The sequence below is a fragment of the Sceloporus undulatus genome, chromosome 9 (assembly GCF_019175285.1).
Source record: "Sceloporus undulatus isolate JIND9_A2432 ecotype Alabama chromosome 9, SceUnd_v1.1, whole genome shotgun sequence".
Classification (NCBI taxonomy): domain Eukaryota; kingdom Metazoa; phylum Chordata; class Lepidosauria; order Squamata; family Phrynosomatidae; genus Sceloporus; species Sceloporus undulatus.
The window spans coordinates 21,984,800-21,998,506 of NC_056530.1; the positions used below are offsets into that span (position 1 = coordinate 21,984,800).

At 46.7% G+C, this 13,707-nt stretch overlaps 1 protein-coding gene across 1 annotated transcript; it reads left to right on the forward strand.

Annotated features, from left to right (window-relative positions):
- Positions 1-1,515: 1,515 nt before the first annotated feature.
- Positions 1,516-8,480, forward strand: SIX5 (SIX homeobox 5). The gene is made up of 3 exons (XM_042439881.1): positions 1,516-2,276; positions 4,370-5,652; positions 6,279-8,480. Exons 1-3 carry the CDS (start codon positions 1,516-1,518, stop codon positions 6,896-6,898), a joined length of 2,664 nt encoding a protein of 887 aa, XP_042295815.1. The 3' UTR covers positions 6,899-8,480.
- The last annotated feature ends 5,227 nt before the right edge of the window (positions 8,481-13,707 follow it).

A 13,707-nucleotide genomic window follows, 5' to 3' on the forward strand; every position in this document is an offset into this window, starting at 1 on the left:
CATCCCAGGAACAGCTCAATTCAGAAAAATATTGAAATTATAAATCCTCTTCCACTGCAAATTCACAGTCAATTCTCATTTGTGTTAGTATGAAATGCACCTCCAGTTTGGCCATGGGATTACTGTCGGCCATGGGATCCTGTCCTCCCTGCGCATGCGCAAACACGCTAATTTGAAATCAAAAAGCCAATGGGTACCTACTCATGTGATGAATTCATTCGCATTCACACTGCTTTCTCTTTCGGATGTTGTGTTCGTCTGTGCGTGTGATAAGCTACAATGTAATGTCTTGCATTTTCGGATTGCCCCCCCCCCCTTTTCCCCCCTTTTGGGACGATGATATATTCCTCCGTGTGAAAAAGTCATCAGACAACTACAGTGCGTTGGCTTTGCTTTGTGTCTCCTTTAAAACTAATACATTTCCTCTGGCATGTGCTTTCATGGATTTAACTGAGCATAACATGTACTTCCTCTGATACACTGAATGCACACAATATTCAAACTTCAAGTGCAAATGCAGAGTTACATAGATGCGGGGATCAGTTGTGAATAATTTAGCCAATTTTAAGTTGCAATGCCGTGTACGCTTCTCTAGAAGTACATTCCACTGGAATACCTTGGGGCTTATTTGTCTACAAAAAATGCACCATGTTGCCGTTTGCTTTCAAAGGGATCTACAAAGAAGAGCCTTGCAAGAAATCTACAAAGGATCTGCCAAGAAGGAACCTGTAAAGCAGAAATTTTCCAAGAGATCTACAAAGAAGGACCAGTTGCAACGAATCTACAAAGGATCTGTAAAGAAGGAACCTGCAAAGAAGGAATCTGCAATGGAGGCATTTTCCAAAAGGATCTACACAGAAGGAACTTGCCAAGAATCTGCAAAGAAGGAAAATCTGGGAAGCTAAACTACAAGGAATCTGCAAAGGAGGGACTACCCAAGGGATCTAGAAAGAAGGAATCTGCTAAGAGAGAATGTGCCTTTCCACCTCTGGAAAGACTTTTTTCCTTGTGCGTAAAAAGGAAAGTAAGAAAACTCTGGGGCTGGAGAGAGAGAGAGAGAGAGAGAGAGAGAGCAAAAAAAGGAGGAGCTGCAGGGAGGGAGGTCCCAAAAAAGAAAGGGAAGGAAGAAAGGAAAACAACGAGAAGGCAGGACAGAGGGAGGAGAGAGGAAAGGGAAAGGGGGGAAAGGGAGGAGAAAGGAAAGTTTGGCCAAGGAAGAGAAGGAGGAGGAGGAGGAGGAGGAGGAGGAGGCAAGAAAGGCGCAAAGGGAGGGTTGGCCAAGTTGGCCAAGTTTGCCAAAGAGTTGGCCAAGTTGGCAAAGGCAGGATCGGAGGAAGGGGGCAAGGGGGCACGGTGGGTTATAGTTTGGAGGACAACTTGAGGATGTAGAGGGTGGGGGGAAAGGGATTGGAGTGGCTGAAGATGGCCTCCTTGGCAAGGGAGGGTGCAAAGGAGGAAAAGGTGGAGGAGGTGGAGGGAAAAGGGGCCACTTTGTTGTCTGCTCCTTTGCCACCGATGGTGCCCCGGAGGCTGGCACTCTGTCCGGGGGAGCCTTTGGCTCCCCCGGACGGAGTGCCAGCCTCCGGGGCACCATCGGTGGCCCTGGCAAGCCAGCCTTCCTCCCCATCCTCCTCCTCCTCCTCCTCTTCTCCATCTTTACGCTTCTCTGCAGAGCAAGTCTCTTGTGTCTGCGAGGCTCTCCTCCAAGCTGGGGATCCTGGCCGCTTGGATCGCTTTTTGGGCTCCTTGCCTGCAGAAGCATCCGAGGAAGAAGAGGCATCCTCCTCCTTCTCATCTTCATCCTCCTCCTGCTTGGAGAGCTTAGCCAAAGCAAGGGCCCTCTTGGCTTTCCAAAAGGGGGACTTCGCAGAGCTCTACCGTCTGGTCCAGAGCCGCCCTTTCCAGCCTCTCCATCATCCTTTCCTGCAGGACCTCTACCTGAGGGCCAGGTACAGAGAGGCAGAGGCTGCCAGAGGCAGGGCCCTGGGGGCAGTGGATAAGTACAGGCTCAGGAAGAAGTTCCCTCTGCCCAGCACCATCTGGGATGGAGAAGAAACAGTCTACTGCTTCAAGAGGAGGTCCAGGGCTGCCCTGAGGGATTCCTATGGCAGGAGCAGGTACCCCAGCCCTGAGCAAAAGAGGCGCCTGGCCAGGGATACTGGGCTCTCCTTGACCCAGGTCAGCAACTGGTTCAAGAACCGAAGGCAAAGGGACCGAGGGGGAGCTGGAAGAGGAGGCCATGGAACTGGTGGTGGTGGTGGCACACCCAGCAAAAGGTGAGATCTGGTCCCAAAAGGATGGAGAGGGGTGGAAGGGTCCTCTGGGCATGGGCAGAGTGCCACCCCCTGCTCCCACCTGCCCTGGTTCCCTTTCCTCCCCTATCTGCTAAGATTTGGTTTCTAGACCCACATTGGGTACCCAAATGCATGGATGTGTTGGCAAGTCTTCTATTATTCCCTATGGGCAAATCTTCTACAGTATTATGCCCTATGGGCAAGTATTCTATTATTCTCTATGGGCAAGTATTTGCCAATGATTCTCTAGGGGCACCGCTATTCCTATTACTCTATATGGGCAACTCTTCCCCTATTATTCTCTATGGGCAAGTCTTCAATTATTCTCTATGGACAAGTATTCTCCAATGATTCTCTATGGGCAACTCTACTCCTGTGATTCCCTATGGGCAAGTACAGTCATTTGTCTTAGTGCGCCCCTTCACTTTGAACCCAACAAAAGGTGAGATCTGGTCCCAAAGGGATACCAAAGGGGAAAGGGGGGAGGGATCCTCAGGGCATGGGCAGAGTGCCCCCCTTGGCTCTCACCTTCCCAGGTTCCCTTCCCATCTTTTCTAGGGAATCATGCCTTTCCATGATACTGTATGACCAAAGTACGACAGCCTCAATTGAGGTTGCATCTTAGAGGCAGCATTCCACCCCCATTAAAACTCTGTTCTTCCAAATGAAATTTTCCTTTCGTCCCCAAAATAGTAGCGTTGTAGGCACTAAAAGATGAGGATAAATTGTTCATACTTCTGTTACTTTTGTCCTTGTATCTGTTGTGTTTGCATTCCCTTGGTATCTTCGCCTATCCCATTTCTTTGGATGCCTACGCTTTACGTAGAATGACACGCCATGTTAGGCAGGGTCCCTAAACTGGAAGCCAGCAGCGCTTTTCTTGTGGTTGTCCCCCTCTGCACTTAGAGGAGGCTAAAAATATAAAGAGCAATTCCAGTTTGTCTGTGCCTGTTTGCTCCTCTTCCCTCTACAAACAAAACAGAAACCACTGCAGTCTGAGAAAGTTCCAGCTCATTCCTCTGTTACCAACCCTTCCAGGGGGGTAGGATGGGGAAAAACAGTGTTGGCAACTCCAGATGTTCCTGCAGCTGGACACACACATCTTTTCTGTCATGTACACACTCATGCATCTCTTTCCACTTTGCTGCAAGTTAGCTGTGCTGAGCCAGAATATGAAAAGGGGCAGCTCTGAGCTCTTTCTCCTTGTTATAAAATACAACTTCAGTGGTTTTAAGTTTCCTATGACTCTTTGGGAGGTAGTGGGTGTTTGTCCATTCCCTTACCACTGTGGATGATGGACTCCATTGTCATCACCAAAACCTAATAGGTCCAGAACCATCCCAGCATCTTGCCACAAAATAATACATATGAAGCCCCCTTGGTAGTGAGTCAAGACTGTTGGTATGTCTACACTCAGTATTGTCTGCAGTAGGGATGGTCAAAGGAGCAGCCCTCTGGGTCTTATTGGACTGCAAGCCAGTCGAGAGCTAAGTGGTGAGGCACACTGAGAATGGCATTCAAGTACAGTATGGAGTGGATATGAATAAACAAATTGAAGCTTAATCCAGACAAGACAAAGATGCTTCTGGTCAGTTGGAAGGCAGATCAGTGAAGAGGTATCCAACCTGTGTTAGATGGGGTTACACTCCCCCTGAAGATGCATTTCCACAGTTTGAGTCTCCTCCTGGACTCAGCTTTGAGCCTGGAGGCCCATGTTTCTATAGTGTCCAGGAGCAAATCTGGAGGCCCAGGGGCTTATTGTGAACTTGGAACAAATGTCAGCCTGAGCTAAATCCCTGAGGCAGGCAGGGATGAGCATTTTGTGGACCTAAGGGAAGACCTTTTCTGATTCCTCCAGTGGACTAAAACAGCTTCAGACATTTTAAAATGCTGTTCTAGGGTCAGTGGGTCAGACCCCCAAAGCAGCAAGAAAAACTCAGAACAGTCCCAAAGGCAAATGAGAGCTGACTGTATTAAGCATTTTATACTCTTCTAAATAGTCTAACACAGCTGTTCTCCTCCCCCCCCCACACACTTTTGGGGAGTTTATTACCTGCTCTTTTTCCACCCGACAGTGAATCAGACGGGAATCCTAGCACGGAGGACGAGTCCAGCCATGGGCCTGAAGAAACCGAAGCAGCCACGGGGACATCTACCACACCTGAAGGGGTCACAGCCTCCAACAGCCTTTTCCTGCCGGCTGCCTGCTCCAGCGCCTCTTCCATCCTTCTTAATGGGAACTTCATCACAGCCACCTCTCCCACCATGTTCCTCAATGGCGGCTCTGTCATCCAGACCCCTGGAGGTGGTGTCATCCTTAATGGTTTGACCCTGGGAGATAACCAGACCATCACCTTGAGTCCTGTGACAGCAACTCCCAGTCCCCCCATCCTCCTCAACGGCTCCACCACTCTGTTGAGCAGCAAACCCATGGCACCCACCAGCCAGGAAGTCGCCAAAGGCCCCCGAGAGCCCCTTCCTCCAGCTGCTGTCCTCCTGGGTCCACCAGCCCTTCAGGGGGAGGTGAAATCCGAAGAAGAAGAGGCCTTACCATTTGGTATGGAAGTGAAGGCGGAGGAGGCAGACTCCGTCCCACCCCTCTTAACTCTCCCCGATGCCTCCACATTGCTCTCTGACCATAAGGGGACCCTCTTGGGGGCCTTTTCCATGCCTCAAGTTGTCCCATCCAAAGACGAGGCTCCTGCAACCACTCCTGTGCCCATTACACCTCATCCTAGGGGCACTTCCGGCCCTCCGGTTGTTTCCCTGGCCAAGTTAGTCCCTGCAACTCCAGCTTTGCCAACTGCGCCAGACCCTGTGGTCACTGTCAGTGGCCAAGTGACCCTAGCGAACCCATCTCCTACCACCATGGCTACATCTCTGCTTTCCATCCCCAGGTCTTCTCCAGGTCAGGCCACTGTTCTCCACGTTCCTGCCCCATCCCTGGTCCCCATTGCCCAGGTTTCACCTCCTTCCCAGGTTGTACCCCTTTCCCAGCCAGTTTCGGGGACCCAGGTGCTCTCCCCATCTCAAATGGTTCCCATGTCCCCCACTCAGATCTACACCGTACCCCAGGGTCCGCCTGCCCCTCAGCTTGTCTCCCTTCCGCAAGTTCCCCAGGGGTCACAAATTATCTCTCTGCCCCAAGTGGTGCCCACCTCCCAGGTTATGACACTGCAACAAAGCATGGGCAGCCCCATCCAGATCTTGACAAGCGCTGCCCCCATCAAAATGGGTGCCATGGCAGGGACGCAACAGGCCACCGTGGCAGGAGGGCATCTTGGACAGAGCAACAGCGTGCATCTGATCAATACCAATGTTGGTGTGACAGCACTGCAGCTTCCAGGCACAACAGCAGGTATCCATTTTGGGAGGCAAGCAGTTGGGGAAGCTTGAGAAAAGACATGTGCATTAAGGACTTGACTAGAACTATCACAGTGTTGAAGATTTTCATGTGTATCATTAAGACAGGAGCAGGAATGGTCTGAACAATAATTGCCTTGACATTTTTTACTGATTGGGATTGCATAACTTCTGTGAATGAGTATGTGGTAGCCATGGTCAAAGGGGCAACTGTGCCAAGTGGGTTGTCATTCTCTCTGACTAGTTATGAGAAGCAAACCTAGGGATGGAATTCCAAAGTCTGGGAGCAACCACCAAGAAGGCCTTGTCTCCCTTGTTCCCAGCGAAGATGCCAGGAAAGGTGGTGGGGCAGAGAGAAGGGACTCTCCTGAAGCTCTTATAGCTCTAATGGGCTCATAAAGGGAGATTTGTTGCTGTATTTAAGTCATATGGCTGAATGGGCAGCAACGAGAGAACATAAGGTGTCTACCACTTGGGTGGACAAAGAAGAGAAAGAAAGAAAATTGCCGTTTGGATGGATAAGAAAAAGGAGAAATATTTACCAGCTGGGTGGAGAGGGCAAGACAGGGCTCTTGAGATCTTTCCATACCTAAGGCCTCTCCCATTTTCTCTCCACCTTAGGAAATATTCTCCTGAGCAACCCAGCGACAGGCAGTGGCACCATCGTCACTGGCATGGCACTCCAGCAAGGCAAGCTGATCCTAACAGCCACTTTCCCAGCTGGCATGTTGATGGCGCCCATCCTCTCAGCTCCTGCGGTGCCCACCTTGGCATTGCCCATCAAACAGGAACAGGTGGTGACCCCACCCGCATCTCTTGCGGCTGATGAAGGAAGTGGCGGTGATGGCGGTGGCGACAGCAGTGGTCCAGGAAACCTGTTGCTTTCAAGCATCACATCCGGAGTCTCCTCTCTCTCTGCATCTGACAATGCCGGGCAAGCCAGCTTGTCGTCTTTTGCCCCAGACTCTCTCTTCTCCCATCCCGAAAGCCTGGGCATGTCCCAACAGCAAATGGTGTGGCCCAACCCCTTGGATCTTCAAGGGACCAGCTCTGATGGGCTCTTTGAAATGGACAAGAGCCCGATGGTGGAGCAAGCGGGGTTGCTCAGGCTTCCTGAAGACGAAGGCCTCTTGCTGGATGACTCGGGGGGTGACCCCATGGATCCAGAAGCTCTCGACTCGGGGGAGAAAGTGCTGACCCAGCTGCAGTCGGTGCCAGTAGAAGATTCTCTGGACTTATAAAAGAATGGGATAGGTGGGATCCAGTGAGTCGGGCTTGGAGGTAATCTATCACCAGCTGCAGGAAGAGAATGGGATTTTGCCTTTTAATCTATCCTTCTTGGTCCCTTCTCCTGCCATCTCCCAGACCAGGAATGCTGGTTTAGGAACTCTACAAGTGCCTTGATAAGGGAAACTCTTCTCCCATGTTTGTGAGCCTTCCCTCTTCCTGCAATCAGGACTACGGTTGCAACTTTTGTATGAATGTGTGTTGCAAACACTAAAGTAGTGAAACACAAGGGCAATGCCTCCATCCCCTTACAGTTGTGTGTCCAGCACTCTTAGGTGCCACCTTGCGGCTGCCAGTTGAATAGTAAGCACAATCTTGCTTCTCTTTGCTGCCTCTTTCTTGTCTTCAAAAGTTGAGGATGTTCTCCATTTCTTCCTCAACTCTTCAGCCTATGAGTTGCCCATTGAGCATCCTCCGATTGATGATGCAGCTTGCAAAGATAGTAACTTCTGATTAACTTTGGACAGGTAGCACTTACACATGGAAACATTGGTTATTTCCTTTCCCTACCTCCTTGGTGCTAAGGGATGAGGTTGAGCCTAACTCGCTTGACCCCAAATCCCGTTTTGGAAAGGGAGGGAGAATAAATCCAGTTTTTCTTGTGTTCTTTGCAAGGAGGTGAGGGGCATCAAAGCTTTGGTTTCTTGTTGGCTTTTTAGTATTGCATTTAGAGGTATCGGCGCCATCCTAGCAAGTCAAAATTGGAACAGTTGGACATTGCGCCAGTCCTCCAGAGCTAGAGTGTCCTCTGTTCTTTCTCCATTGTTTGTCCCCAAACACTTTTCATTTTGGTTTTTATCAGCCGGTGCCTTATCTGTGGAATAGTCTTTCAACATTTAGTGCAGGCGGGAAAGCAAGAGAAAGCCTGGACTAATCATGACACTACACTTATGTGTGAACATAGGCACATTTTTTAAACTAAGGGACTCGGTGATGCACAGGTTATTCCTAAAAATGAAAGGTACATGCAAATAGATTGTAGATATGGATTTGCAGCTTCTTAAGACATAGTGAAGTGAGTTTTAGTCACAGACAAATATCCCTTTCTATTTGGGGTTGGGAAGAAGTCATGTCTTGTGTTAACTAGGAACACTTTTGAGTGATCATCTGAAAGACAGAAATCTCACAGTATTCCTAAGTACTTGTTGTTGTTGCGTGCCTTTAAGTTCTTTCCGACTTACAGCGACCCTAAGACTCACAGAACGAATTTTAAACATTTTATGAACAAAAGAGCCTCCACGGTGCCAGTTTTTTTGGAAAGGCAGGGCAAGACTTTGAGCCATCAGAACTGAACAAATTAAAAATTAAAATCAGAACAAGGTGCTTTGACTCGTTCCTCTCCAAAGAGTTCCCTTCTGCGTTCTTTTAAAAAATACCTACGTTCTCTTACAAGTGAAATTAGCTTGTTCTATATCAGTGTTTCCCAAACTTTGATCCTCCAGATGTTTTGGACTTCAACTCCCATAATTCCTGATTGTTGGCCTAACTGGCTAAGGCGTCTGGGAGCTGAAGTCCAAAGCAGATGGAGACCAAAGTTTGGGAAACATTATGGGAATATAGGTCCGAAACACAATGCAGAAATAATCTAGTTTGAGACCGCTTTAACTGCCCTGGCTCAGTGCTAGGGAATTCTGGGGACTAGTTTTGTGAGACATTTAGCCTTCTCTGTGAGAGAGCTCTGGTGCCACAATAAACTACAATTCCCAGGATTCCCTAGCACTGAGGGCAGTTAAAGCAGTCTCAGACTGGATTATTTCTGCAGTGTGTATTGGACATAGAGGCCTAGGAGGACCACAACATACTTTAAGTATTCTCCAACGTACCTGCTTTGGGATTTTCAAAACCTCTGAAGGGCATCAGTTTGGAGAAGACTGATATAAATGGCACTGGGTTTAATACATTCAGAGTCCAAACCATTGTAGGGCAGGTTCCTAGTCCTTTTGTACCCCCAAAAATGGTACCTAAGAGTTCGACAGAAGTTTGTCCTCTCAAACAGAAATTCTTGTGCCTTTTTTCCCTCTGCTACTATCATTTTCTGCTGAACCACTCAGTTAATATCCATATTTTTTCCTGAAACTGAATGGTACATAGTTCAAAGAAAAGAAAAGTACTGTTGAGTGGAGTTGTTTGTTGGGGTTTCTTATACTCTGTCAGTTGACACATATTTTGTCATAAAGAAAGAGGGGGGGGGATAAAAATAGTTGACATATATCTGTGGCGGGTATCCCATCATTCCTGAAGAGAAAGGATGGGATCTAAGCAAATGATTTTGATTGTCGGGATGTTTTTCCTCCTCTTCTTTCCCAACCAGGTACTGCAGCATTACATATTTTCCCTTTGTTTGTGAGAAGCAATCAGTTCAATGAGATATTTTTATATCTTTTCTTGTTTTTAAGTGTATTTCTGATATATATATATGTATATTTTATATATATATAAATATATTTTATCCTAGAGCGCTGTATGTGTGTATATATTTATATTGTTGCTATTATTATTACTACTACTGCAGTAGCAACCCATATTCTCTGGGGTTAGGGGTGCAGGACCCATGAAAGTGGGGGAAAACAAATTAAAAACATTGCTTTAACCTGAGAGAACACCTCTCTGAGAATCTTTAGGTCCTCCAGCATAACTCTGTGGTCAATGTCCACCAGAGGTTGACCATATAATCACTTTGGAGGACATACAAATGCCTAGAGAAGTATTTTCTTAGGAATCTCTAGGTCCTCCAGCATGACTCTATGGTCAACGTCTGGCAAAGTTGTGCTGGAGGAGCTAGAAATTTCTAGAGAGAATATATTAATCAAATCTGCAAAAGTCAAAGCCACAAATGTGAAGGTCCAACTACACTACTGTTTAAAAGCAGTTAAACATGATAAAAATGCTGCTTGCCCCAGTTATAAGACTTTCCGCAATAGCCAGTGAATAGTCAAAGTCCTGGGTAAATAAGAAAGTCTTTGCCTGCCAGCAGGAAGAGATGGACTCCAAGCTTCCCACTAGGAGGAATTCCATAAACTGGAGGCAGGCATTGAGAAAACTCTCATCCTCATCAACTGTACCTGTGAAGATGGTGGGACCAAGAGAAAGGCCACTCTGAAGTTCTTTTAAAGGTCTGGCAAGGTCAGAGCAAGAGATACAGGAGCTTTTTGCTCAAAGAAAACGGATTTCAGCTGGATGGCAGCGCCCTTCTCTGTGCCTTACTTCATGACGTTGTTGCTCTTCATCAGTTCTCTTCCTGCAGGAGACAATTGTAAAAGTGAATCTTTTGTCCAACGTATTTTTCCAGCTAGAAAAAAAGACACTTGCTTTTATGTCTATCTGCAGGAAGAGAACTGAAGCATTACGATGTCATTTGGTAAGGAATGCAGAAAAGCACTACTCTTTGGCTGAACTTTCACTTTCTATCCCCATGTGATACACTTCACAGTCTTCCAGATAGCCTGGACCTAATAGCAATTCAGTAATAGCAAGTACATCTCTATACCACTTCTCACTGAACTAGCACTACCTAAGTGGTTTACAATGTGTAAGCCAATTGCCCCAACAAGTTGGGTACTCATTTTACCGAGCTACGAAAAGATGGAAGGCTGAATGGACCTTGGAGCCCAGCCTGGGATCGAACTCACAACCTTGTGGCTGCCGTACTTTCTAGTTCATAACCAGTATTTCAGACTAGTCACCCGTGAAGCTGCTTCAACAGGGAAGTTACATGTTCCCTGCAAACAGTTTCCAAAGGCAGCCTCATGCAGAAAGTGATGGCATGAAATCAAGGCAAACGGACTTACTGCGTCCAGACTTGAAGGTTTCCTTGTGAAAATGCCTTAATGGGGATGCAGTGAGTGCTTCTCAAGTGTTTCTCTTATGGTTGATTTTCCACACAGAGCAAGTTTGCTGTTTTAGCTACTGCCACCATCATCCCAGCTCTGAAACAAAGCTTCTCTTCCTCCCGACAGTAGCTTCCCCCTTTCTTTTCATTTCCCTGAGAGGCTGTTAAGTTGCTAGGAAGGAGTAAGTTGATCCAGGTTGGATAGTATTACTCAGATGGCTGTGTAAGCAATATCTTCTGGGATGGAAATATTTAGAAGGATTTGATTTTGCCCTGAATTGGGTGGGAAAGCAGGGGATGTGGATGAAAAAGAGACCACTCCTCTAAGGCAAAATTAACCCTTTTTAATATCCTAGAAATATCTTGTTCCAACTTATATGCAGAACATATTGTAAGAAAAGCAGGCTTGGACACAGAAGAAGGAGGAGTGAAAATAGGAGGAAGGAATATTAACATGAAGATGACACCATAATGCTAGCAGATAATTTCACAGACCTGGAACAACTACTGAGAAAGATCAAGGAAGAAAGTGCAAAGGCAGGCTTACTGTTGAACATAAAGAAAACAGTGACTACGGAGAAACTACACAAATTCAACCAAGACAATGAAGAAATAGAAATAGTAAAATAATTTTCATACCTGGGATTAAACATTGATAGTAACAGGAACTGCAGCTAGGAAATCAGAAGAAGATTAAGAATGGGGAGGGTCGGGTGGCTGTGAAAGAACTAGAAAAGATCCTGAAATGCAAAGCTATTCAAACTGAGCACAAAAGTTAGACTCCTCCAAGTCACTGTATTCCTTCTTAGCAGTAAGGATGTGAGAGCTGGACAGTTAAGAAAAAGGATAGGAAGAAAATCAATTCACTTGAGAAGTGATGCTGGAAAAGACTACTGAGGATCCCATAGACAGCCAAAAGGACAAACCAATGGGTCCTAGAGCAGATCAAGCTCGACATCTCCCTGGAAGCCAAGAGGACAAAACTTAGGCTGCTGTATTTTGGACACATCAGGAGAAGAGAGGATTCATAAGAAAAACCATAATGCTGGGAAAGGTGGAGGGAAGGAGAAAGAGAGGAAGGCCACATACTAGATTGATGGACTCGATTGTCATGGGTATGAATTTACAGAAACTAAGCAGAGCAATGGAGGATAGGGAGTCTTGGAGATGTCTCATCCACAGCGTCACCATGGGTCAAGATCGACTTGAGGACAGTTAAAACAAAATATCCTAGAAGAACCAGTGTAGTTTAGTGGTTTATGGATTGCACTAGAACTCCTAGGATCCTAACTTAGCTTTGCCATGGAAACACCAACAACATCCTCCTACCTGGAGCAAGCCTTGTTAGGCAGGTCATAGAATCATAGAGCTGGAAAGTACCCCAAGGACCACCTACTCCAAGCCTTGCCATGCAAGAAAGTGCTGCTAAAACAACCCTGTGAGGTGGCCATTTAACTTCTGCCAAGGCAGAAGAGTCTACCACCTTCAGAGGCAGGCTATTCCACGGCTGAACAGCTCCTACTGTAATGGATGTAGTATTATTCCTCCACCTTTGTACTAAGACGCCGGGAATTCTGATTTTAGGTCCACCGCTCAAAACATCTCTCTCCAACCATCCCTCACCCATAAAAGTGAGTTGTTGCTGTCCCCAGCCACTACACAAGGCCTCTTGTTATTTGTCTTGCAACAGGTTATTTGTCTCAGGAATGGCTGCTAGGTTGGTGGTGGGGAAACATGATCTGCACATGGGAAGAGCAAAAGGGGCAAGGAAAAGAAACAGAAGGGGCTCTGCTTGGGGAGGGGGACTGTTCTGTCACCTGGCAGGAACAAGAAGAACAAAGGGAGACCATGAATGTTTTTTTTCATGGGGATTCACCAGCCACAGGGGAAAAGAAACCTTACGTACAGTATTATGGGCACAGCCAGACTGATTTTGTTCCAGGCTTCTTCAATATTGTACGGGGTTAAAATAAACCGAAATGAGGAGTGCATATAAAAAGTCTCTGATCGTACTGGGAGCTGACAGAATATATTCCAGGATAAACAAAAGGCGTATAGATTTCCAAAATAAAATTCAGAAAGAATAGAAACAAAATCTGGGATTTACTTAATCCATCTGGATGTACTATCTAGGTGTGCAAATCTTTGTAAATTTTGTTCTCAAAAGCAAGACCATCTAACTTCATCCTTTTTCTCGTCACTGAAAGAGAGTTGTCGAAAGTGCATAGTTTTCAAAGACTATTTACAGTGCAGGACTTATTTTTGACCAAAAATATGCATGCAGGGGGTTTTTTGCGTAGAAAAGAGTACTTTAAACTCAGAAAACAAGTTTTGTCTACATAAAACAGCATTTTCTGCACAGCAATTTGGGGGGACCCCCATGGCAAAAGTCTCCTGCAAAATCTATGTGGCCAGATAGCATCGCAATTGACTAGAATGAGGAGGGTTTTAGCAGTGTAGACAAGCCCTAAGAAGCCCAGCAAAAGGTGGTAGTATTAGAGCTTTGAGTCCTTTGTTCATGCTTCCTAGGATGAGAGTCAGAATCCATGTTCCAAAGGTGGAAAGCAGAAGGCACCATCCAAAACAGGTAGGCCTGAGCAGATGCAATGAGACAAAAGAAGATGCAGATATGGGAAGGACATAGAGCTGTTCCTCTATAAGTTTGCCTCCTTCTCAGCTACCCCCAACACAGGGGAGCATCTCAAGTTTCCATAACCTGACAACCCCTCCAAAGAAAGGTTTGTCATCCAAGGGTGACGGTGGTTAAAAAGATTCCTCTCTCACTTTTCTCTCTCTCTTTCACTGTTCTTGTACAGTTGGCCAATGGCTCTCCGCAGCTGCAGTCTGCGTGGGCTGGGCCTGTAACTGATACCCCCAGACATCTACCCCAGGCGACTGTCTCTAGAGTCATGAGACAGACAGAGAGAAAGGGAG

Bases quoted from the DNA above. Each gene is read 5' to 3' on its own strand.
- SIX5 (XM_042439881.1), top strand. From the start codon at position 1,516: ATGGTGCCCCGGAGGCTGGCACTCTGTCCGGGGGAGCCTTTGGCTCCC. The intron at 2,277-4,369 runs GTGAGATCTGGT...TCCACCCGACAG, and splicing joins GGTGGCACACCCAGCAAAAG to TGAATCAGACGGGAATCCTA. The intron at 5,653-6,278 runs GTATCCATTTTG...TCTCCACCTTAG, and splicing joins GCTTCCAGGCACAACAGCAG to GAAATATTCTCCTGAGCAAC.